General features: G+C 34.2%; 1 protein-coding gene and 1 non-coding gene across 7 annotated transcripts; one reads left to right on the plus strand and one right to left on the minus strand.

Moving 5' to 3' along the window:
* Positions 1-5,947: 5,947 nt before the first annotated feature.
* On the plus strand, positions 5,948-13,083 carry LOC108475917 (cyclin-dependent kinase G-2). 6 transcript variants are annotated; one of them, XR_008279986.1, is made up of 8 exons: positions 7,100-9,503; positions 9,996-10,131; positions 10,268-10,356; positions 10,552-10,663; positions 10,751-10,857; positions 10,968-11,275; positions 11,519-11,591; positions 12,649-13,083. XR_008279986.1 is itself a non-coding variant. In XM_017777911.2 (7 exons), exons 2-6 carry the CDS (start codon positions 7,783-7,785, stop codon positions 10,632-10,634), a joined length of 2,013 nt encoding a protein of 670 aa, XP_017633400.1. In that variant the 5' UTR covers positions 5,948-6,147; positions 6,456-7,782; the 3' UTR covers positions 10,635-10,663; positions 10,751-10,857. The 6 variants fall into 6 exon arrangements, 4 of the variants coding, with proteins under 4 accessions (XP_017633400.1, XP_052881541.1, XP_017633402.1 ...); XR_008279987.1 differs by lacking the exon at positions 12,649-13,083 and adding an exon at positions 11,771-12,648; XM_017777911.2 differs by lacking the exons at positions 10,968-11,275; positions 11,519-11,591; positions 12,649-13,083 and adding exons at positions 5,948-6,147; positions 10,443-10,494 and having other exon boundaries at positions 6,456-9,503; positions 10,620-10,663.
* A 7,750-nt stretch (positions 13,084-20,833) lies between these two features.
* On the minus strand, positions 20,834-20,941 carry LOC128290879 (small nucleolar RNA R71). The gene has a single exon (XR_008280661.1). It is a non-coding gene; the product is annotated as a small nucleolar RNA R71 (small nucleolar RNA).
* Between the last annotated feature and the right edge of the window lie 4,062 nt (positions 20,942-25,003).

The following is a 25,003-nucleotide window of genomic DNA, read 5'->3' on the forward strand; positions in this document are numbered from 1 at the left end:
AAAGTACTTCGTTGATAGGTGTTTCACAAGATCATCCCAAGATGGATTCAGATATGTTAGCTAGCTTAATACTACCAACGGTGAAGGCAGATCCTAGGACTTCAGTGTCAGTCTTAATTTCCAATATTCGTAGCCAAATGAGGTACATGCCCTCTTACCGCGAGGCTTGGATAGCTAAGCAGAAAGCGTTGGGAAAGATGCATAGTGGGTGGGACGCTTCATATAATGAAATGTGGCAGTGGTGTCAAGTGCTAAAGAGATGCATCTCAGGTTGCATAACAGACCTTGAAACGACGCCTACGTACTACAACGACTGATTGCTCCGTGGATGTGAAGTGTTCAAACATCTATTCTGCAATTTGTACCAAACATCTATACTGCAAGCTATTGGTACAAATTGACAGTACTTTTATGTTTGGTAGATATACCCATCGGCTATTGCTAGCTGTGGCACAGGATGGTAGTGATAGAATTCCTCCAATTGTGTTTGCAATAACACCGAGGGAGTCAGCTGATGATTGGGATTTCTTTCTTTCTAGGTTAAGGAGGCATGTCTACCCTCAACCTGATATCTGCATTATATCGGATCGGGGCACTAAAATACTAGTTGCAATTGAGCGACAGGGAAGCCTATGGCATTACACACACACCATACGTATTGCCTAAGGCACGTTGCGTCCAACCACTACAGGCAATTTCGATCTACAAATGAAAAATGACAAGTGACCAACATGGGTATTTAATCTCTATTAATATAATTTCGTTTGTAATATTAAATTTATTCTAAATGGAAGAGTGGTATATAATTTTCACTATGAACTTATATTGGCAGGGTATGAGATAAGTAAGGACCGTTTTCATGAGATGTTAGCAGTTTTGCATTTAGTTAACGAAGAAGGCGCGGACTACTTCTGTAACATACCTTTCTAATAGTGGACACAAGCATACGACGACGGCCTACGATATGGTCATATGAACTCAAACCTGGTTGAATGCATAAATTCTGTTCTAAAAGGAACGCGTCATTTGCTGATAACATCGGTTGTGCGAGAGACATATTTTCGTTTAGCAGTACTATTTCCAAAGTTAGCAGCGAATTATGAAGGTCAAATACTAGGAGGCCATGTATGGTGCAGGAAGGTAATACAAGAAATTAACAAAGGCGAAGACACGGACGAATAATATGTACACAGTGTGTCACAATCGAGATAACCTATGGTTTCGTGTGACGAAATTTGACAGATCGCACCAAGGTATTACTGGCGGGTAATATCGTGTACACTTGACAAATAAGACTTGCGACTGTAGGAGGTTTGACGCACTTCGTTATCCATGCGCTTATGTAATTGTAGCTTGTCAGAATCTCCGTCTAGATCTTATGAGCTATGTCGACGAAGTGTACAAAATAGAATACATATACAGCGTGTGAAGACACATATTCCCACCGGTCCCAGATAAATGTAAGTGACCGTCTATATCTCTTGCCCCGTTTAAGTTATTACCGGATAGAGAATTGCGTCGCAAACTGAAGGGTCGACCTTGCTCGACTAGAATACGTAACAATATTGATATCTGAGAAATAGCCAACCAACAGAAGTTGTGCGGTTAATGTAGGAACCCAGGTCATACAAGTCGCTCATGTCCAAATCAAAATAGCTGATAGTTGTTGTAATAAAACTATGTGGCATTATTTACATTTTATTAAAATATAAAAATATTCAAAATATTGCCTTATTTAAAAGAACTTCTATTTTATTAAAAATATAAAAGTAAATTACAATTACTTTATTCAAAATGAATTTTATTTATTAAACGAAACAATATAAAAAATTTTGTACAAATATATTAAAAAAATCAATGTTGGTGCCGATCGGATTCAGTGCCACATAGTTGTTGTCGACGGTTACGCGCTGGATTCCTCCTTCGTTCAACTTTCAGCGGGGGTTGTGGTTGCTCCGGCTGGGATTCTAGTTCCTCCGGTAGGTGATCTGGTTGTAGGTGTTGGGAGGATGACCCACCTTGAGAGAATAGTGAATACAGAGGTGTTTGCATCACTCATGGCGAAGGTGTTTAAATCTCATAAGATAATAGGGATTGGTAAAAAGAAGAGCTCCCTAATGTCACCTCGTGTGATCCCTCATACGACGGTGGCCTATAGATCGACGGTCCACTTGGAGTAATCAATAATGAAGATGAACTAGGCCATGCATTCCAACCTGCCATAGGACTGGGACAAGGAAACATATAAGGGTTAGGATACATAAAAGGGCTAGGATACACAACTAGCATAATCTGAAAAGGTTGTGATGTGGGTGTCATCGGTTGAAGTGTTGGGCCCGGTGACTGTGTGGGAACTGTTGATGGGTTTGGTGATTGTATGGGCGCTGTTGATGGGCCCGGTGATTGTGTGGGTACTGTTGATGAGCCCGCGTCGTCATCCATTCTTCTTGGATTTAAAGGGCCTCGTCGTTCCCTTTTGACACGAATTTACCCTCGCCTCTCATCTTCTGACAGTAAATATGGCTTGCCATGGATCCTAAATCATGGTATGTATTTTGGCACGCACGCTAACTCTGGAACGATGATCGGTTCCCGAGTAGGTATGTAATCATACCGATTTTCCCCCATTTCGATATATGCTGACCAATATCTCGACCAATCTATATGCAAATGCCGTAAGTCAATTTTGTGCTCATCATTGAACACTTCAGGTGCCACGGGAATCGGTTGTCGAAATTCAAATTACCGCAATACTCTATCTGACTAGTGCATCTCTATGATGGCATAGTTGACCAATGGGACCTTCATATGCCAAATGTTTGGATTTTGAAAGTATTCATCAGGAATTACTGTCCGAATTGCCGGATCTTCGTATGGTGTCCATTGAAATTATATGAACATAATAAAAATATTAGTTATATACATAATACTAAATACTAAATACTAAATACGAATCGACTATTTTATTATGTATATCTATTTTATTTAATACTTGTACTTCCGACCGTTGGTCTAATAGAAGCCGTATATCTTCAAGAGAGGTAGGTAATCTAACATAACTTGCCAAACGGTTCCACCTAATTAAATAAATTTTTAGCATACGATTATATTTTAAATCTACGCAATAATTGTAAAATCTAATATAAAATTTACCTCGTTATGAGTGTGAATGTATACGAGTGGTCCACTTGAGGACGTAAAAATAGAAAGCGAAGCCGTGCTTATGATTGCAGTAGTGATAGGCAACCTCCGATTTTGGCTTTATTCGGTCGCCCGGTACAATGTTGCCAACACGACAAACTCCCAACTAGTTCATCAGCTACTCTAAAATCAACGAGTTTCAGCAGCCATATCAGATGTACAAGGTCTTGTGACAAGTCCGGCATCAGATAACCTCCAATTATCTCAAGAATGTATGCTCGAGCATATCGTATTCTTTCTAGTTCAGTCGAATCATTATCCGGCTCCGGGAATATGTCTCGTAACCAGTCCATCTCGATCCGACCTTCATTAATATTATCCGAAATAACACCCAAAAGCTCGTAGTATATGGGTACCCAATTAGTAGATTGAGCGGACCCGGTGACTGCGTACCCATCTACCGGCAATCCAATTGCAAATGCATATCTTCCAGAGTGATAGTACACTCTCCGCATGGAAGATGAAATGTGTGCATCTCAGGTTTCCACCTCTCTATCAACGCACTAAAGAGTTTCGGGTTCAACTTGCGCCCCCGGCCTATCATGGCCACGTACCAAAAACTCGCTTCTCATAGGTAATTCCCTATCAACAGTGATGGAGGACGAGACATATTACGGATATAGCATTTCAACACCTGATCTACAGACTTATAAAAAAGTTATTTTCAAAACCATTTTTTCGAGTTAGAAAAAAACGGGGATCGACTTTTAAAACCGAGTGTAGAGTTGCCACCAATCTTTTGTTTAGGTGTGATTGGATCACCTAATAAAACATTTTAAAACAGTTCTGGTCCACAAAAATTTAAAAATGGGTTCGGGAGCCGGTTACGTATGAGGAAGGATTAGCACCCTCACTACGCCCAAAAATTGGTACCAAATTGATTAAACACTGTCCTCATATCTAAAATTTTTGAAAAGATTTTTTGAAGTTTAATGCCTTTTAAAACATTTGAGTAGTTTGAATTAGTTATCAAAATTCTCTCGTTTCAAAGGTATGCCATATCATATCCAGCACGATTGAACACGATCCTTTATACCTTTAAAAATACGATTGACTTTTGACCTTCAAAAAGCTCATATGCCAAAATTATAAAAGGATATCCAAATATTTAGTTCGGCGAAAAATCATACTCAGCACGATGGGCACGATTTCCCGAATTCCCAAATATTGAATATTGCCTTATTTTGGAATATTTGAATGATAAGGAAAATAGGAAATTAGCTCAAAACACTTTTTTTTTTCTTGAAATAACAACGAGACAACTAAAATAAACCAAAATATTGAAATTTGAATCACGATGCAATAATATAGAAAAAATCAAAGTTACAAACATGGATTAGTATACGAAATATTATACAAGTAAACAAAAAGAACAAATTAACATAATTTAAATAATAGTGCAAAAGGCTAATAATCAATATAAAACAATAATACATGAAATAATATGAAAACTAAAGCGACACATAGCACACAAAACAATTTGGAAACAATTTGAAAACTATTAAATATATAAAACTTACAAAATGAATCAACACATGATTGGGTTTGAAATGATGCACATTATAAAATAAAACTAAGAATATGTAAATGAATATGAAAATAAATATTGTGAAAGAAGACATTTGGAGCTAATAACATGCAAGAATATTTTAAAAACGAAACCTATATATTTAAAGGTGTTAATGTACATACAATAATAAAAATCAATAAAACAATATATAATGAAAATATAATATAATAACAGAGAATAAACAATATACATGAAAGAAGAACACATCAATATACAATGAAACTACATATACATGAAAGAATCTTAAATAATAAAGAAATAATAATATATGTATTTTTAAAAATAAGTTATGTACATAATAAATTTGAAAGGAAATACAAGTAGAAATTATATAAAATATCATGGAATTAAAATATAAATTATAAGATTAAATTAACTTTATCATAAGCTATATCGTAATATATTTTAACAACATAATTATATAGGCAAATAGATTTCTTTTAAAAAAATTATATATTTAAAATAACATGATCAAATATATGCACCAAGTATGTGAATAATAATTGTTTAAATGATACATAAAATATGTGGATTTTCCTTCAAATAATCAAAAAACATATATAACAAAATATAGGATAGGTTTAAAAGAAATCACATGTATAAAATAAGATAAAATTAATAATATACATGGCATTCTATCATGAATCATATATATATATATATATATATAATAATAATATACAAAAACATCAAGAAAAATATTATATAAAATGTTAAAGTGACATGATATAAAAACTTTACAATAATGATTTTAAAAACAAAATAAAATTATCAAAGTAGCTAAAAAATAAGTAAATAAGAATTAAAAATGAATGCTAATTGGATTTTTAAAATAATAATGAATTATACAAAATAAAGAAAATCAATTAAAATAGAGTTAAAATGAAAGGGATAAATAATAAATTAAACTATTGAAATAAAAAAAACTAAAGCGCAATGCGCACGAATGTGCAGGGATCGAAACTGGAAATATTCCAGGTCTCAAAGCACAACATTTAAACTAGGATTAAATTGTAACCATGCGCGAATCTTAGGGAAAATGTAAAAACAGATAAACAGAATCAAGGCCGAAAAAATAGATCAATGCAAGATAGGAGGGACTCATCGAGCAAATTGACCTTTCAATGTGAAAAGGCGCGGGTCCGGGCCTCCAAACTGGTCAACATGCAGATCATTGTTTTACCAAACGGCGCCGTTTTGTTTTGTTACTAAAATCACAGAAAAATGAATGGCTATCTTCCATTTTTGCAAACCACAAAATCGAATATCCATGCTAGGGTTTTGGCGCAGCCTAAGGGAGATAATGGAGCGCCGTCGCACCACCATAGATCTCGGTAGTCGATCACGCGTAGAAAGAATACGACAAGAAGCCAGAAGTAAGTATTATTCTTACTTTTTCATCCGAATGAGAGAAAAAACTAAAACATTTAGAAAAGAAGTCAAATCTAAAAATTAGAGGAAGAAACTCTCTAATCACCTTTGAAATTTTTGGTTGCTTCTCTATTCAATATGCATGTATATTTCTGTTTTTTCAAAAGGGATCCCATTTACATCCTTTTCATTCGGTTTTATAGCCTAAAAATAAATAAATAAAATAAAAAGAAAATACAAACTCCTTTCTATAATTTGCTGTAATCTGTTGTCAATTGCTGCTTTCTCTTTTTTGTTTGTTAATCTGTTGCAGGTGTGGAAGCCGTAGTGCTGTTGACAAGGCCAGGCCGTTCGTGGGGTGATGTGGAACAACGGAGGTGCATGTGCGGCGCTGGTTTGCACTGGAAATCAGTTGCGGCGCAAACAGAAAAGAAACCCTAGGGTTTCTGTTTTTGAAAGAGTTTGGGTTATTGGGCTTATTACTGGGCTACTACAATTTGGGTTAATGGGTTCTGAAATTTGGGCTGTAAATGGACTGTTAATAAGTTTGGACTTTTTTTATTTATTTTTGGTTTATTTTCTGTTAACGGGCCCGGGCGAAATGGGCCTATTACAATTATAAAATAAAATTAATTAAAATTGCATAAATAAAAAAATCTTAAATAATATTGAAAAATTAAATTTAACACTTACTATTTTTATTTGTTCGACGAAGATGTGTTTATTATCAAGATGAATTAATTCTCTGGCCATTGTTAACACGATCGAATATTTTTTGATTTAAAAAAATATTTAAAAAAAATTTAAATAGAGCTTTTTTGAAAAAATTAAAAAGTGTTTTGAGAAGAATTTGAGAGAAATTTGAGAGAATATTGAAATGATTGAAGTGCAAAAAGATTGAAGTGTGAAAAAAATGAAAGGGGGTTTTATAATTTTTTTTATCGTTGGGGGTTCAAACGGTAAAAATGAACCATTTTTTGGTTTTCTATCTTCAAATAAGTTATTCCTTCTCGAAGGTGATGTTTTAAGGCAGGGTTCAATGCATATGGAGGATTGGCACCCAATTAATTATTTTAAAAAGAATAAAACACGCCGTTTGGGTCCGTAAAGGCTTCAAGCCTTCGCTCTCTTCTCGGTATCTCACGGTTTCTATTTTCTCAGGCTCTCTTTTTTTTTTTTTTTTGTATATCTCGCAATCGTCGACTTTATCTCTCAATTCCTGTTACTAATTTTATTTTTCGTCTCTATCGGTAAGCCCTAGCCACTCTTAATTCTCTTAATTGCGTCGAGAGATCGAAAAGAAATCCGTGCATCGCTCGATTTTTCACCAATATTTCTAGGGTTTATTCTCTCCATCTTTTGCTTTAATTTCTACAATTATTTCCCCCTAAAATTTTCGAGCTACATACCGCGAAATCGAGAATCTGATACGTTTTTGTTTGGTTATTTAACTTTGCTTTACTGCTTTTATTTTATTGGTTAATTTCATATTGGTTATTACCCTAGAATCTGGGGTTAAATACTCTCTCTCTCTCTCGATTTGGGCCTGAACGTGGTTACCTCAAGGGTCTAGGGTTTATAAGTAAACAAAATAGCGGGAATTTATTGAATTGGGAATTAGGTGTTTTTGAAATTTCTACATGGCTGCTGGGAGACATGGGGGATATAGTGATTCCGAGTTTAGAGACAGAGACTCTGATTTTGAGATGACAAGGCAGGAATTTCCTAATTCTAGGGAGTATGAGTTATCTAGGAATGGTGGCCGTGATGTTGCAAGGGCCCGATTATGGGAAGCTAGGGATAGAGCTAGGGCTAGACAGAAAGGTATTAAAGAGAGGGACGTGATAAATGGTGGGTATCGTTCCTCTTCGAGTAGAAGTGATTCTGGTGGTAATAGTGGTGGTGGTGGTAGTCATGGCCTCAGGCGACGTGAATTCTCTCTTAGGGTGGTAGACAAGGAGCCTGGTGAGTTGTCTAGTGAGAGTGGATCAGAGGATGCAATTGAGTCTGAGTCGGTGGTTAAAGATAGTGAGGTTGAGAAGGTAATGGAGAATGGGGCTTTATCTCCTGTGGGGAGGAAGAGGAAGTTTTCACCTATTGTGTGGGATAGAAGTGACAAGGATGTAAGTATGTCCAAAAGTAAGAATTCACCTGTAGTTACAGTCGTTCATCATCCACCACCACGGCCAAAAGCTTACCACAAGTCACCTAACAGTATATCTGGTAAGGCTGTACAGACATCTTTTGTTATAGAAAATAAAAGCCAGAAACCACATTCTCCTTCACCAGTTGTATTTGATGGACCTGTTGGATACTCTGCACTGCAGTCTCCAGAGGATTTGGATTTTTCACCACCAAAGGAGCATGTTAATTTTCAGGATGCTAGGCATCTAGAAGATGAGGATTATGTACCGGCTCGACATATATCTTCCTCTAGATGGGCAGCCGGTGATAACTCTCCAGGTGACGAGGGTGAAATTTTAGAAGATGAGGAAATCCCTAAAAGGAGAAAAAAGTTGCCCCTTTTAGAATTATCTCACCACAGATTACGGAAAATGTCAGCTACTCCAGAGCTTGGGGAACTGAAGAGGGAGGGCTCTGAGGGAATTAGAGCCAGATCATCTGAATCTGATGAACAAGGTGCCCGTTCCAAGTCCGGAAGTGGGGATGATTACCCTGGTAATGATTCAGAGAATGATGACTTGATGGTGATTGACATTAAACGTGATAGAAATGACGGCAGTCTTAGCCAGTCTGACACAGAATCTGAGAATGAGACTAATTCACGTGGGACACCTGAACCTTCAGCTCCTCCTTTAAGAAGTGTAAACATGCTTCAGGGATGCAGAAATGTTGACGAATTTGAGAGGCTAAACAAGATAGATGAAGGTACTTATGGTGTTGTATATAGAGCTAAGGACAAGAAAACTGGGGAAATTGTGGCGTTGAAGAAGGTAAAGATGGAGAAAGAAAGAGAAGGTTTTCCTTTGACCTCTCTGAGGGAAATAAATATTCTTCTTTCATTTCATCATCCATCAATTGTAGATGTTAAAGAAGTAGTTGTAGGGAGTAATCTTGATAGCATTTTTATGGTGATGGAATACATGGAACATGATCTGAAAGGGCTGATGGAGACAATGAAACAACCGTTTAGCCAAAGTGAAGTTAAATGCCTGATGCTTCAGCTGCTGGAGGGTGTCACGTATCTTCATGATAACTGGGTTCTCCATCGGGACTTGAAGACATCTAATCTTCTTTTAAATAACCAAGGTGAACTGAAGATTTGTGATTTTGGGTTGGCTCGTCAATATGGAAGCCCATTAAAACCATATACTCATTTGGTTGTTACTCTTTGGTACAGGTGAGTGGTGCATTATGTATGCCATTGATTGCTTTCCATAATGTCAGTTGTCATAGTTAAATCCTCATTTTTCTAATAAAATAATGTATCACAGATCTTTCATCTTTCATCTTTCATATTTTTATTTTCATTTGTTGTTTGCAATTGGGTGTTTGGAAAGTAACTCTGAATTGCGTATTTGGGTTGGCAACTGTGGATTATTGGTAAAAACATCCCTGCTTGGTTAAATTTTGTTATGCTTATCTGATTCAAAGTTGAATACACATACCTCAATGTTTGTTATGTTTATGTTGACTGATAAATTATGATTTGAACTTCACTTTTTTTTTTTGCTAAAAGAATGAACCCCATTTGCCGTTGATGCTTGCATGTATTGATGTAACTTTTAAGGCTTAAGTCTTTACTTTTGCGTTGCCATTTTGTCTCAAGTGTGCCTGATTAGTTATCTGAGCTTTTAGCTTTTTTGTGATCCAAGTAGTGCTGATTTTGCAGGGCCCCTGAGCTTCTTTTGGGAGCAAGACAATATTCCACTGCAATTGACATGTGGTCTTTGGGTTGTATTATGGCTGAACTACTATCAAAAGAACCACTTTTCAATGGGAAAACTGAATTTGATCAACTTGACAAGGTAAATTGAATTAGCTGGCCTTGGATTTCATTAATCATTACCATTAGACCCTACTCTGGCTGAAATGGTTCAAACTTAATCTTCCAATGGTGTTTAATGTTCTTGGATTAGTTATGTTGCTTTTTACTGATTGCAGATTTTCAGAACTCTTGGCACGCCAAATGAGACAATATGGCCTGGTTTTTCTATGTTGCCTGGAGTCAAAGTCAATTTTGTCAAGCATCAGTAAGTATTAGATCTTTTACAATTTGATTTTAGATTCAGTTGAGTGTAATATTCAGGTCTTCTTATTTTTCCTACTGTTTTCCCAGGCTTCCAGCTTTGGGTGATTCTGGACTGGCTTTCTGGCCTCCATTGGTGACAGTTCAGTGACACTGCATTTATTTTTGTTTGTATTAATTACTGATATTTTCCTTTCAGGTATAATCTATTGCGCAAGAAATTTCCAGCAACATCATTCACAGGAACACCTGTTCTCTCTGATGCAGGATTTGACTTACTGAATAAACTTCTAACTTATGACCCTGAGAAGGTAAATAGTTTGGCTTGCATAAATATTTTGGTTACCTTATCATTATTCATGTGGGTGATTAATTGAGACTTGTGATATTGCTTTCAGCGTATTACAGCTGAAGCTGCTCTAAACCATGAGTGGTTTTGCGAAGTTCCTCTTCCTAAGACCAAAGCTTTCATGCCCACTTTTCCTGCTCAGCATGCTCAAGACAGGTATTGAGCGACAGAAACAAGAAAAATATCACACGTGCTATACTATTTAAGTAAATTTGTTTCAACTTATTGTTAAAGTAATAAATAAGGGCTTTTATTATCATGCTCAGGCGTATAAGAAGAATGTTGAAGAGTCCAGATCCTTTGGAAGAGCAATGCAGAAAGGAGTTGCAGCAAGGGGAATTTGGGACTGGTGGTTTGTTTGGCTGAGAGAAAGTTCATTCATTAGTGCCATTTAATGTTCATGTTTTAGTTTTTCACATTATTGTTAAATGGCCTTAATTGAGGTGAGGGACTTGCATTCAACGAAGTTGCAAGCTTTGCTTGTCAGACCATCATTCTTGCTGTTTCTTAGCAGGAATTGTTGATTTGGTTGGAGATAGTGTTTGCCTCTTCATGTGAACCAGATGTTTCACAGGTTAATTTGTTTTCCAGCTTTGATCTTCATATAGAATTGCTTCTGACACCGCTGGTATTGCAAGGTGTGGCATATCAGCCTTTCTTCTTTTAGAAATCAGTTTCAGCTGAAACTTGTGTAACATATTTTTATTAGAACAATGATGTAAACTCTCCCTTTATAGCTAGTTTTGAATATTAAAATAATATTGGATTTCTTCCTACTCTTTTCCATGTTTTAATATTTACATTGTGTTTGCAAGAGACGGTTGATGTGGAGGGGACGTTCTTTGCTTTTCATTGACGAAGATATTGATAGTAACCATTGTACACCAAAGGTAATTTATTAATCCAGTATCTCTGGAATGGCTTTATGGGGTTAGTTATATTGTCCATCCTTGAGGGATTTCCTCTGCAGTACACAAGAAAGTGGTGCCGTCTTATTTATATTATTGGTTTTTATTTTTCTCATTTTCGTATGGAGTTCTTATTTGTAACTTTATTGGGGATGCTGTAGGGGGTTCCCATGATAAAAAGTTGCCGCTTGGATAATGTTCATGTTTATGGTTTCGTAGAACACTATTTTCTTGAGTTGGGAAGAAAATTTTAGTAGTTGAGATGTGCAAATGATTCCTCTCTTCCCTATGGACTTGTTCAAGATTTGTTATTTTGTGCTTGTGTTTGCTTTTCATTTGGAAAAAAGTGTATTAAACTCTATTTATTGTTGTCAAAGGAGTTGGCTTCTGTACTATTTTTCATAAGTTTTTAATTTCATTATTCATGTGTTGATTTATCAACCCAGTTTTACAATTCGATTGACTCTAGTAACTGTCTATGACTGGACAACTTATCAGAGGAAGGTATCTACTGCTAATAAAGTAAAAGAACATATAGTTTTTTTTCCCGTTATCTGATTATACCAAACGGTAGAGCTTGTACTGTTCCATGGATGAACAATTTGATCTGTTTTGATGCTTAAGTTGGCCTTTGTTTTTTTGGGGAAAAAAATGATGCTTATTCCCTCTAACCACAGCCACAGAAAATAAAATGAACGGAATTATAGAAGGAAATGAGTTATGGTAGGGATGCTGATTTCATTCAATTTACACTTTTGTAAGTAATTTGAGTTCAGCAAGGTTAAGCAGTGATGCTAGGTCCATGAGTTAGCCTTTAGTTGACTTTCTTATATCTATCAACTCCATTATTTTTAACTTCGTTGATTTTATTATACCTGTTGAATGTAAGTTGTTCAGCTATTGACACATCCCCTAGAGATGTGAAAGTTAATGCATAGTTTGCTATTTCCATTTTATTATGTTTCAATTATGGTCTGAGACATTCAAGCTGTAATTAGCTCTGGAATATTTTATGACATATCTGCGAATGTCACTGCAGTCTCAAAGCAAGCAGGTTGAGGAGGTTACCTTCGTATTGTGGATTTTATGTAACTTCCAGTTAGTTGTTTCTTCAGGCTCAGTAGAGGTACCGTACAAACTTTGGCCTGTTACAATACCTTAGATTGCCTTTTTCTCTTAATAATATTTTTATTTCTTCTATTAACTTGTGCGCTGCATAACTTTAATGTTTCTATCTTTTGTGGTACACTAGCATTTTTTGTTGTTTTATTATCATGTCATTAATATGAATTTCATTCAATGTAATTGGAATGAAATGCAGTGAAATAAGTGACTCAACAAGGAATTCTATATTTTTCCTTTAAGCTGCCATTTGATTCTGTGTAATTATAATGAAATGCATTATATAAGTGAATCAAGAATTCTGTGTTTTCCCTTAACGGTTCGTCGAAACTTATGGAATAGTAAGGATAAAGTTATGTCTGAATTATGTTCTCTCACCTCCTGTTCTCTCTGTCTTATATGGTTGGAACCAATCTGATCTATTTTCATTTGGTGGCATACTCTTCCATGCCTTTTCTGTAAATAGAAGTGTTCTCTTTTTAATGCATGGATGACCTATGTGATAGTTTCTAGGATGGAGCTTGAATGACATGCCTAAAGAGGAGATTTTGTGTGTATAAATGCGTGTATATGTACAAGCACACACTTATGGTTTCAACATTCCACTGAAATATCTTGTAGTGATTCATGAATGAGTAGTGATTAGTGCTTGTGGTCGACTAATATGGGGCAATTAATAGGATTTAACTAGTTTATCCTGAGGACCAACATCTGCCTTTTGTTGGTAGTTTTATATCCATTAGCTGGGTTGCAAAGCAGAGTGCCCTTACTTCTACAACAATTTATGAACGCATTACTTATGTCTATTTGGAAAAAGGAAATATCAGGATCATGTTTACTGGAAAGAATGGACTTTAATTCTATTTTATAGTTTCATATAAAATTATTCTTCACTGGCAATGTTGCAGTTACTTTTTTAAAGAATGTTCTTGGACGCAAAAAATTCTACCCCAAGTGAATAGTTTAGTTTTGGGTTATGGAATTCTTTCAAGCTATGTTGCTCGGAGCTTCTTTTCTATCTTCGAGCATGGATCTGACCTGAGGATATGAACCTTTTAAGCTCTCCATATACGTGAAAAAATTTGGAAAAGATTGAATATAATGTCGGAGTCAGAATAGCATAGTTTTGGGCATTTTTGAGTCTTTCTAGGCTTGAGGCTCCATGGTTCAGTAGATATTTGAATATGTAGTATAATATCGGGTATTTTCACTTAAATCTCGGGACAAGGTATGAATGTTACTAGGCCAGCTTGCAATTCGGTAAAATATTATTTTAGGCACAATCGTTTGTCATGTAGTTGGTTTCCTGTTGAGACAAATATGCTGTGGCATATATTGCGTTGTATTAAGATGTTGCAGAGCGGAGTCAGCCAAAGAAACAAAGCTGAAACAACTTGGTAGGAGAGGTACAAAGCTGTGTGACATTGAAGAATGATTGTAGTAATGGAAATCTGTCAAATGTGCCCCATGTGTGGAGTGTAAAGAGATTAGCACCCTTTAACAAGGATTTAAAGTGCTTCAATCGTGATCAATAGTACTAGTGGTGAACATTGATGGTGAATCGCTCCTCGTTCCCTGTTTCTGCATCACGGCGAATCCAGCATTTTAATTTGATGCAGCATATTTGAAAAAAAAAAAAAAGAGGCTAAATTATAGAAATAGTTAACTATTAGAGTGTTTTAATTTTTGTTTTTAAATTTTTAGAATAAATTAAAACTTTAAAATATAAAAATATTTAAATCATAATATTTTATAAGATACGTACAAAATTTTAAAAAAAGTGAACTAATTTTTCTCTTTTTACATGAAATTTAATAATTAAAATACATATAATTGTATAGGAACTATCTGAACCACAATCACTAGAGCCAATGTAGGCTCATAGCCTTTAACGTAATTGGTGTCCCAACTTTTTGTCTTCAACTGTATATTCCATCATGCTTCCTTCATTCTAAAGACTTCTATTCTCGACATTTTTAACTTGGGGATTTCAGGCTATAGCTTTTTATCTAACCGCATATTGAAGAAAGGAAAAGTTAGGTTGAATCTGTGTGAGTCTTGTTCATAGTATGATTTTTCACTTTAAATTGTTTTATATATTATTTTATTTATAAAATTATTATTTTAATAAATAAATTTTATTTTAGATAAATGAGAAATAATTGACCTTTGTTTAAATATATAAACATAAAAATATTATTGTTTTCAACAATTCTTAAATATTTAATCGAATATCCTAATTCGAATCAATGTAAAATTATTCTATTTTATTTCTAGAAAAACGAGTTTACATATTTTCATTATCAAACTTTTAGTTCTATGCATTACATTTGATTTTTATTTTCAAAAATAAAATATCAAAATCATTTTTAAAATAAGATAGAAAATAAAATAAATTTTTTTTGCAGTGGATGTATTTGGGATCCTGGAAAAAACAAACTTTTTAGGTTATTTTTAAATTTAAGGAAGAATAATAAAGGTTAAAATGTTCTGTTAGATTATGTATCTGTATAAAATTTAAGATCTAGTCCTGCGCTAAAAAGTTAAAAATTCAATCTTCTTACTTTTTCAATTTTAAAATCTTGGTTCATTTGTTATTGTTATTGGTAGTTTCTATAAAAAATTTCAATTTAACATATTTATTTTCGCTAATACATTTACGATTCTAACAATTGGATTAATATTTTTTAAAAAAAGTGAGACTTAATTTTTAACTTTTAAGTATAAATTTTAAATTTTGTTCAATGATAAGTGTCAAAAGTAAGATATTTTAATTCAATTCTTAATGTGTTTTTGAGTGATTAATCAATGCAAAATGGTGAACTTTATACTTTGAATCCTTTAAAATCATGTTTCTATACTTAGAAGAGCATTTGGGAGCAAAATGAGTAAAAACGAAGCAAAAATTAGATAATTGGAGCAGATTTCAGGAGCCACATGGGCTAGGCCTTCCTACACGGGCTAGGTACACTGTCGTGTGAGCCACACGGGCTGTCACATAGCCATGTGCCAGACCGCGTAGATTTCGTGATTTGCACTTTGGACACGTGAAAAAAATGCAATCTTTAAATTTTTTTGGGCATTTTAAGAAATATAAATACCAAATATAATTATAGGAAAGGAGGCCATCAGAGAAGATTGAAGAAAATAACTCAAAAAAGGCCATTGAAGTCGACTCTGAAGTAGATTTCTACTAAGATTAAAGATTTCCTTTTGATTTCTTTGAAGTTTATTATGAGTTTTTCTATTTCTTGTGGTTATATTGATTTTGAGATGTTTTTATTCACGATTATAAACTAATTTTCTAAATACCTAAGGGAGATGAACTCTATGATGCATTCTGTCTTTTGATTTCTGTTTGACGCAATAAATACTTGAATCTTGTTCTCAATTATGTGTGTTTAATTTTAGATTTAATATTTTTAGATTATTAATTCATGTTTGATGTGCTTAATTCAGAGGAGGAATAGACCTTATTTAGAGTAGATCTAGCATAATTGAGTGGAGTTACATGCAATCCTAAAAATAGGAAGACATAAATCTATCGGATTAGAGTTAAATCTAATAGGGGAATCCATAAATCGAGTTAATGTGATAATAGATGTTTTAATTAGAAAGAAATTTTAATTAATTAACCTAGAGTTAGTTGCTCTGAGTTTTGAAGAGAGATATTAACATAATTTAGTGATTTCTACGGATGAAGATATTAAGTGAATAAATTGTTTAATTTAGATTGATAATGACAGATGCAGTCTAGGTGTATTCTTTCTTGGGTATTGTTTCGCTTCTTGGTTATTATTCAATTATTTTTCTGATTTGTTCTTTACAGAGTTCTTAGTTAATTAATTTAGTTAATTTGGGTTTAATTCAATCACTTTAATTTGTCGGTTAAATAATAGAAAGACAGTAATTACTAGTACTTTTAGTCCTCGTGGGAACGATATATTTGCTCACCGTAGTTATACTATTTATCTATAAAGGTATTTCTGTTTGTCATATTTTTAGTTGGTTTCGTGGACATCAAGTTTTTGGTGTTGTATTTAGGGACTGAAATATCAGGAAAAAATTATTTTTATTAATTTAGCTATTTTTTATTTTATTTATTTTTAATTTAATTTTTATATTTTTAATATTTTTGTTTGTTTGATTTTGATAGGTTCTTTAGGTTTATGACTAGAGGAAACTCATTGGAACCAATAATTTTTTATAGTGAGATTGAAAGAACTGCTCGCAGAAATCGTAGAGAGGTTAGAGAAGCAAGGCTAAATCAACAGAGTACAGTAGATGATCATGAGGAAAAGAATATTATTGTGGAGATGAGTCATAATAAAAATAATTAGCTACCTCCTGCAGGTCTTGCCCCTCGTACTATGTATGATTATGCTAAACCCACTCTGATTGGAGCTGAATCGAGTATTGTTAGGCCGACTGTTAATGCAGACAACTTTGAGATCAAACCGAGCACAATTCAAACGGTGCAACAATATGTTCGATTTGATGGTTTGTAAAATGAAGATTCGAATGCTTATTTGACTAACTTTTTATGTAGCACCCCTTACCCGTGTCCGAGGTCGGGACAGGATATGAGGCATTATCAAACTTAAACATACATAATCACATAAAACAACCATAAAATTTTGTCTAAATAAAAAACATTCATATATATGTATAACGTCCCTTAAACGGGCTTGAGAGGCCCTATACACGCATCAAAGGTGATTTGGGACTAAACCGGAAACTTTTAAAACTTCTGGGAAAACTTAGATGAAACAGAGTCACACGCCTATGCGGATAGGCCATGTGGTCACACACGCCCGTGTCCTCAGCCGTGTAACTCTTTGTTTATGACGTAATCACCAAATTAGGGGCACACGGCCAAAGCACACGCCCATGTCCCAAGGCCATATCCCTCACACGGCTGAGACACACGACCGTGTCTTAGCCCGTGTGACCAATTAGAAGTTAAAGTACAAGATGCAAGGGACACACAACCGGACTACACGCCCATGGGGGCAGGCCGTGTGTCATACACGACTTAGACACACGCCCGTATCTCTACCCGCGTGGACAAATACAATGCTATTTTCCAAGCCATTTGCCACCCATAGTTGTACACATACACTTATACATCTCTATAACAATTAACATACTTAATTGAGCAATTATACATCCACAATTAAGGCTCAAGCATGGTATCCTCACAACAACACATGCATGCACATGAAATTTCTCTTATTCAAGTCCAAACTTACCAAAACACACATAATATATATATAATTGGTTTGCCTCCAATTTATCCATTTATATCATAATTATCAACATTCCAACAAATCTAATTTAAATCTTCAAGCATTCATGGCTCATAACAAAATCCACGTCTTCAAAGCATTGGCACATACATGTATACAAAATTTAATTTACGACCATTTAAGCCATATAAGCAAATTTGCATGGCTACCTTCAACATCAATCTATTAACTATTACTAGCCAATACATTTGGCTAACTTATAAAGACATATTCACAGAGTGACTTAGTCCTTATACATGCCATAAACTTAAGAGGGTTGTATCCGTTTTTACCCAACGTGATAACTTGATAGTGTGATGACATATCCGGCAATCTCCAACCCGAGCTAGCAAAAATTAACCTATAAGAGATGGGAAAGGGAGGGGAGTAAGCTATAAAACTTAGAAAGTTCATACGAAAATAATAATAAATTTTATTAATATGCTTTTACCAAATTCTTACAACATGCTCTCAAGATATCACAATTATAACTGCATATTAATCCACTATTTGATCAAATTCCAGTCAAGCTGTCTACTCGATTCATAGACACTAAATCATTTATATATGAAGATATGGAGCTCTAATTTAAGATCCGTTAATTTTTCCTGAAACTAGACTCACATATCTTCCTACCATAAAATTTTCAGAATTTTTGGTTTAGCCAATTAGTACAGTTTATTCTTCAAAGTTACCCCTTTTTCGTTGTTTGACAGTTTTGACCTCTCTTCGCTAAAAATTAATTATCTTCTCATACGGGATTCGAATGATGTTCCAATTTATTTCTTTTGAAAATATACTCATTAAAGAATCTAATAATATAAATTATAACCCATAATTATTTTTGTACAATTTTTGATGATTTTCTCAAATCAGAGCAGGGGATGCTGAAAACATTCTGACTCAGTCTCACGAAAATTTAAATATCTCATAATCTGATATTCTTTTTCTTATACCGTTTCTTTTATGTGAAACTAGGCTCAATAAGATTTAATTACATATTTTATTCAACCTCTAACTCACTTTCTGCTGCTGTTGTCCAAAACTGTTTTAGTATAAAATAATGATAACTAAATCATTAACACTTTTACCAATTGTTCCAACCATCATGGTATAAATACATATTTTACTCATTCATATCCTTATCAATAATGCATCATAAACCGAATTCACTTCACATGAGTTATATGTACATACCTGTACCACTCGTAATACGGTCACATACCTTCTCGTTTTGAACTTATCCGTTGGATCATTCAGAATACCTAGGGTTACTTGGAAATCTCATACATATAGTATTGTTTCAATGACATATCCCCGATATGGTCTTACATGAAATATCATATTGATGCCATGTCCTCGACATGGTCTTATACGAAATCACATACCGAGGCCATATCTCAGATATGGTCTTATACGAAATCCTAATAACCTTATTGTTTTGATATTTGTACCTTATTCATCTTTAAGATTCATTCGGGATTTCTCATTCATCGAAACTTCGTCATAATCATCATTGGAAAAAATCACGGAAAAAAATGTACGATTCATGCAATATCGAAATATAAAATACATAACATAAGGTAATATCATTTACACATGAACTTACCTCGACACCAAGGTTATTAAAAAGGGACCTAACCATCGATTCTTCGTTTTTCCCCTGTTCTAGGTCCGAACCTCAATTTCTTCGATCTATAATGTCATATTTAGTCTAATTATTAGTCACATTATTCAATGTGGTCCAAATATCATATTTTGGAAAAATTACATTTTTGCCCCTAAACTTTATCATAATTACACTTTTTCCCCTAGGCTCGTAAAATGAAATGCACTCAATTTCTTTGTTACCCAAGCCTAGTTGAACCATTTTCATAACTATAGCATCTCAAAATTTTCATTAAAACACTTACTACACATTTTATAATTTTCTCAAAACGATTCTTTTGGACGTTTTCACCGAAAATTACTTAACAAAATATGTTTATCTAACTCCCAACATTCATTTTCTACCATTAGACATCAAAACACATGCATGTAATTCATGGGTAAATTTTTAGACATGAGCCCTAGCTTAAAATAATGGTAGAAATAGGTAAATCGAGTTACGAGAACTTCAAAAATGTAAAGAACTTTGAAAACGGGGCTAGAGATCACTTACTATTGAGCTTGGAAGTTTGAAAAAAACCCTAGCCATGGCTTCCATGGGGGTTTCGGCTGGAGCAAGAAGATGGAAGCCAATTTTGTCTATTTTGGGCTTTTAATTCATGTATTTACTAGATTACCTAAATGCCCCTAACTTAAAGTTGTTCATTTCACCTATCTCATGCCCATTTTTGTCCAACAAATGCCCAATGGTCCAATTTCTATATAAAGACCTCTAATTTAAAGTCCATAGAAATTTGACACCTTTAACATCTAGAACTCACATTTTGCACTTTTTACGATTTAGTCCTTTTGACCAAATTAAATACCCAAACGTCAAAATTTTTTAACGAAAATTTCCCAAATTCATTCTGTGAAATCGTGGACCATACAGATATAATAAAAATAAATTTTCTTATGTCGAATTTGTGGTCCCGAAAACACTGTTCCGACTAGGCCTAAAAATTGGGATGTTACAACTTAAGATTTGCAACACTTTCAAGATCAATGACATTACTGATGATGCCATACGCTTACGGTTGTTCCCATTCTAATTAAGAATTAAGGAAAAATAGTGGTTAAACTCTTTACCACAAGGTTCTATCATTATTTGGGCGTAGATGACTGAAAATTTTTTGTTAAAATATTTTCCATCGGTTAAAATATCTAAGTAGATGAATGAAATCTCTTCTTTTGTTCAGTTTGATATTGAGACTCTTCATGATACTTGGGAGAGATATTCAACGATTTGTTAAGAAGGTGTCCTCACCATGGATTACCTTTGCGGCTCCAAGTTCAAACTTTTTACAATGGTTTGAATCTCTCGACTAAACATATGATTGATGCAGCAGTTAGCAGAACTTTAAAGAATAAAATATCTGAGGCAACTCAAAAATTTATTGAGGAGATGACACTGAATAATTATCAATGGCAAGTTATGAGAGTAAAACCTGTCAAGGTAGTTGAAGTTTTTGATATTGATGTAGTTTCTATGCTAGCTAATCAGGTTGAAGCTCTTGGTAAGAAAATTGATGGTTTAAATTTGTCTAAGCAGGTGAATTGGTGATGCAGTGTGATGCGAATGAAGCGGGGATGCTTAATTCAAAATATTCACCCTTCAAGTCTAACATGGAGCATAAACAAGTCTAGACTAATCCCTATAGCAATATATATAATGCAAGTTGGAGAAACCATCTAAATTTCTCATGGGGTGGTCAAGGAAATCAAAATTCACAACCTCCTCCGAGTTTCCAACAACCTTATTAGCAAGAAAAAAAATTGAACCTTGAAGAGATGTTAGCCAAATTCATTTCGGTGTCAGAAACTCAATTTCAAAACACTGAGACAACTTTGAAAAATCAGCAAGCATCAATTCATTGGCTTGAAAATTAGATTGGGCATCTTGCTAAACTGATTTCAGAAAGGCAATAAGGTAGCTACCTAGTAACACTGAACCTAACCCAAAGAGCACGTTAAAGCAGTTTCATTAAGGAATGAGAATGAGTTGTCTGAACTTGAAAATAAGCTGAAACAAGAAACTGATAAGAAAGATGATGGGGTGGAAAAAATAAAAAAAAATCAAATTGTGGTACTTAAAGAATACAAACCACCGATACCATACCCAACAAAGTTGAAGAAAGACCGCATGGATGAAAAATTTGGTAAATTTTTTAAACTTTTTAAACAATTACATATTAACTTACCTTTTGTTGAAGCTCTTTCACAGATGTCCACATATGTAAAATTTTTTAAAGGAGCTTTTTGCAAATAAAATGAAGTTTGAAGAGCTATCCACTGTAGAACTCAATGAAGAGTGTTCAACCATTCTCCAAAATAAATTGCCCACCAAGCTAGAAGACCTAAGAAGTTTTACTATTCATTGTTTTATTGGTAGTTTAAACATTGAAAAAGCATTAACTGATTTGGGTGCTAGTATTAATTTGATGCCTTGTAAAATGTTCAAGCAACTTGATTTTAGGGAACCGAATCCCATTAGGATTAGTATTCAATTAGCTGCCAAATTTGTTAAATATCCTAGGGGTATTATTGAAGATGTACTTGTGGAAGTAGATAAATTCATATTCCCTATTGATTTTGTTATACTTGACATGGATGAGGACATTGAAGTGCCTTTAATTTTGGGTTGACCCTTTTTAGCTACTGCTAGAACTATAATTGATGTGGGTAATGGTAAACTTGTGCTTAGGGTGGGTGATGATGAGATCATTTTTCAAATTTATGATGCCATGCTATTTTCTAGAGAGCGAGATGATTTCTATTATTTTATCGATTTTATTGATCATGCTATTCAAGATTCTTTGCAGGAAATTGTTAAAAAGGACACGTTGGAACTGTGTCTTGTTCAAGGAGAGAAGGTTGATGGATATAATGTTGTGATAAATGAGATGAAAATTGACCTAGATACTAATGAGTCTCCACTAAGACATAAAAATCATGCTGCTATTGAGGTAAGTAAAGAACTAAAATTGAAGCCCTTTATTGAAGCACCTCCAAAATTGGAACTGAAGCAATTGCCAAATCATTTGGAGCATGCATTCCTTGAGAAAAATTTTACATTTTCGGTGATTATTGTTTCATATTTAAAGCCGAATGAGAAAGATGAGTTACTGCAAGTGTTAAAGGAACACAAAAGAGCTATAGCCTAGAAAATTTCAGACATTAGAGGGATCAACCCTTCTTTTTACACCTATAAAATTTTAATTGAAGAAAGTATAAACAATGTGTACAAGCTCAAAGGAGGCTAAATCTCAACAAGAAGGAAGTTGTTAAGGCTGAGGTAATTAAACTTCTAGATGCTGGAGTTATTTATCCTATTTCTGATAGTACTTGGATGAGTCTTGTATAGGTTGTTCCTAAGAAAAGAGGTATAAATGTTGTAGCTAATGAGAAGAATGATTTGATTCCAACAAGAACAATCATGGGATGAAGAGTTTGTATTGATTATAGGAAGTCGAACGATGCTACAAGGGAAGACCATTTTCTCTACCTCTTTGTGGATCAAATATTAGAGAGATTATCTGGTCACATGTATTATTGCTTCCTAGATAGGCTTTCTAGCTATTTCCAAATTCCAATAGCTATAGAAGATCAAGAGAAAATGACATTTACATGTCCATATGGTACGTTTGCTTACCAAAGAATGCCTTTTGGATTATGTAATGCTCCTACTATTTTTTAGCGTTGCATGTTAGCCATCTTTGATGAGCTCGTAGAAGACATTATGGAGGTATTGATGGACTTCTCGGTATTCAATAATTATTTCTATTTTTGCCTTAATAACTTAAAACGAATTTTGATGATATGTGAGGAAACGAACCTTGTGCTTAATTGGGAAAAATGTCACTTCATGGTTCAAGAAGAGATTATTTTGGACCATAAAATTTCTAGTAAAGGGATCGAGGTTGATAAATCGAAAATGGAAACTATCGAAAAATTACCTCCCACTAATTCAATTAAGGTTATTAGAAGTTTCTTAGGACATATTGAGTTCTATAGAAGTTTTATCAAAGATTTTTCTAAAATAGATAAGCTTTTAACTAATTTGCTAGAAAAAGATATGCCATTCAAATTCAGTTAGAAATGTTTGGAGGCGTTTAATGTTCTTAAGGACAAATTAATTAATGCCCCGATTATTGTCGCACTTGATTGGAATTTACCTTTTGTATTAATGTGTGATGAAATGATTTTGCCGTAGGTACAGTTCTTGGACAACGAAGTGAGAATTACACCACTACCAAAAAAGAATTACTAGATGTGATTTTTGCATTCGATAAATTTAGACCTTATTTAATACTGTCTAAAGTTGTGTACACTGACCACTCCGCTCTTGCTACCTTTTCACTAAACCGGATGCAAAACTTTGACTTATAAGGTGGATTTTATTATTGCAGGAATTTGATTTGGAAATTAAAGATAAGAAAGGGGCTGAAAATCTTGTAGTAGACTACCTTTCGAAACTTGAGAATCCCTATCTTGAGTAGCTTAATGAGAAGGAGATAAATGACTCGTTTCTTGAAGAATGACTCTTTGCTATAACCGATTCTGAAGGCCTTTAGTTTGCAAATATCGTGAATTATTTGGTTGTTAACATTTTACCAAAAGGGTTGACTCATCATCAAAAGAAGTGATTCTTTGCTGATGTGAAAAACTATTTTTGCAAGGATCTTTTTCTTTTTCGTATGTGTGCAGATCAGGTAATTCAAAGGTGTGTTTCGAAACCAGAAGTGAATAAATTGTAATTCGGGACTGACAGGAGGACACTACAGTGAGATCAGGGCAGCACATAAAGCACTTGGATTAGGTTTTTATTGGCCTAAACTATTCAAAGATGCTAACAGGTATGTCGCTTCTTGTGGTAGATATCAAAGAACAGGTAATATTTTCAAATGTGATGGAATGCCTCAAACTTACATGCTTTCTTGTGAAATTTTTGACATTTGGGATATTAATTTCATGGGACTGTTTTCTAGTTCTTATGGTAATAAATACATACTGGTAGTAGTCGATTACGTATCAAAATAGGTTGAAGCTCAAACTTTACCAACTAATAATGCTAGGGTGGTCGTTAAATTTCTTGTAACACTCCTAACTCGTGTCCGTCGTCGAAATAGGGTTTCAAAGCATTACTGTACAATTTGAACATTAAATTGTACATTTTGTACATTGACATAACATGATATAAAACATTCACTCATGTACATATCGTCCCTAAATCGAGCCCCCGTGGCCTTAAAAATAATTTAAAAACAATTAGGGACTAATTTGGAAACATTTGGAAAGTTAAAGAAAAAATTAGAAAATTTGGACTGCATGGGTCAC

Source organism: Gossypium arboreum, chromosome 3 (assembly GCF_025698485.1).
Source record: "Gossypium arboreum isolate Shixiya-1 chromosome 3, ASM2569848v2, whole genome shotgun sequence".
NCBI classification, from domain to species: Eukaryota; Viridiplantae; Streptophyta; class Magnoliopsida; order Malvales; family Malvaceae; genus Gossypium; species Gossypium arboreum.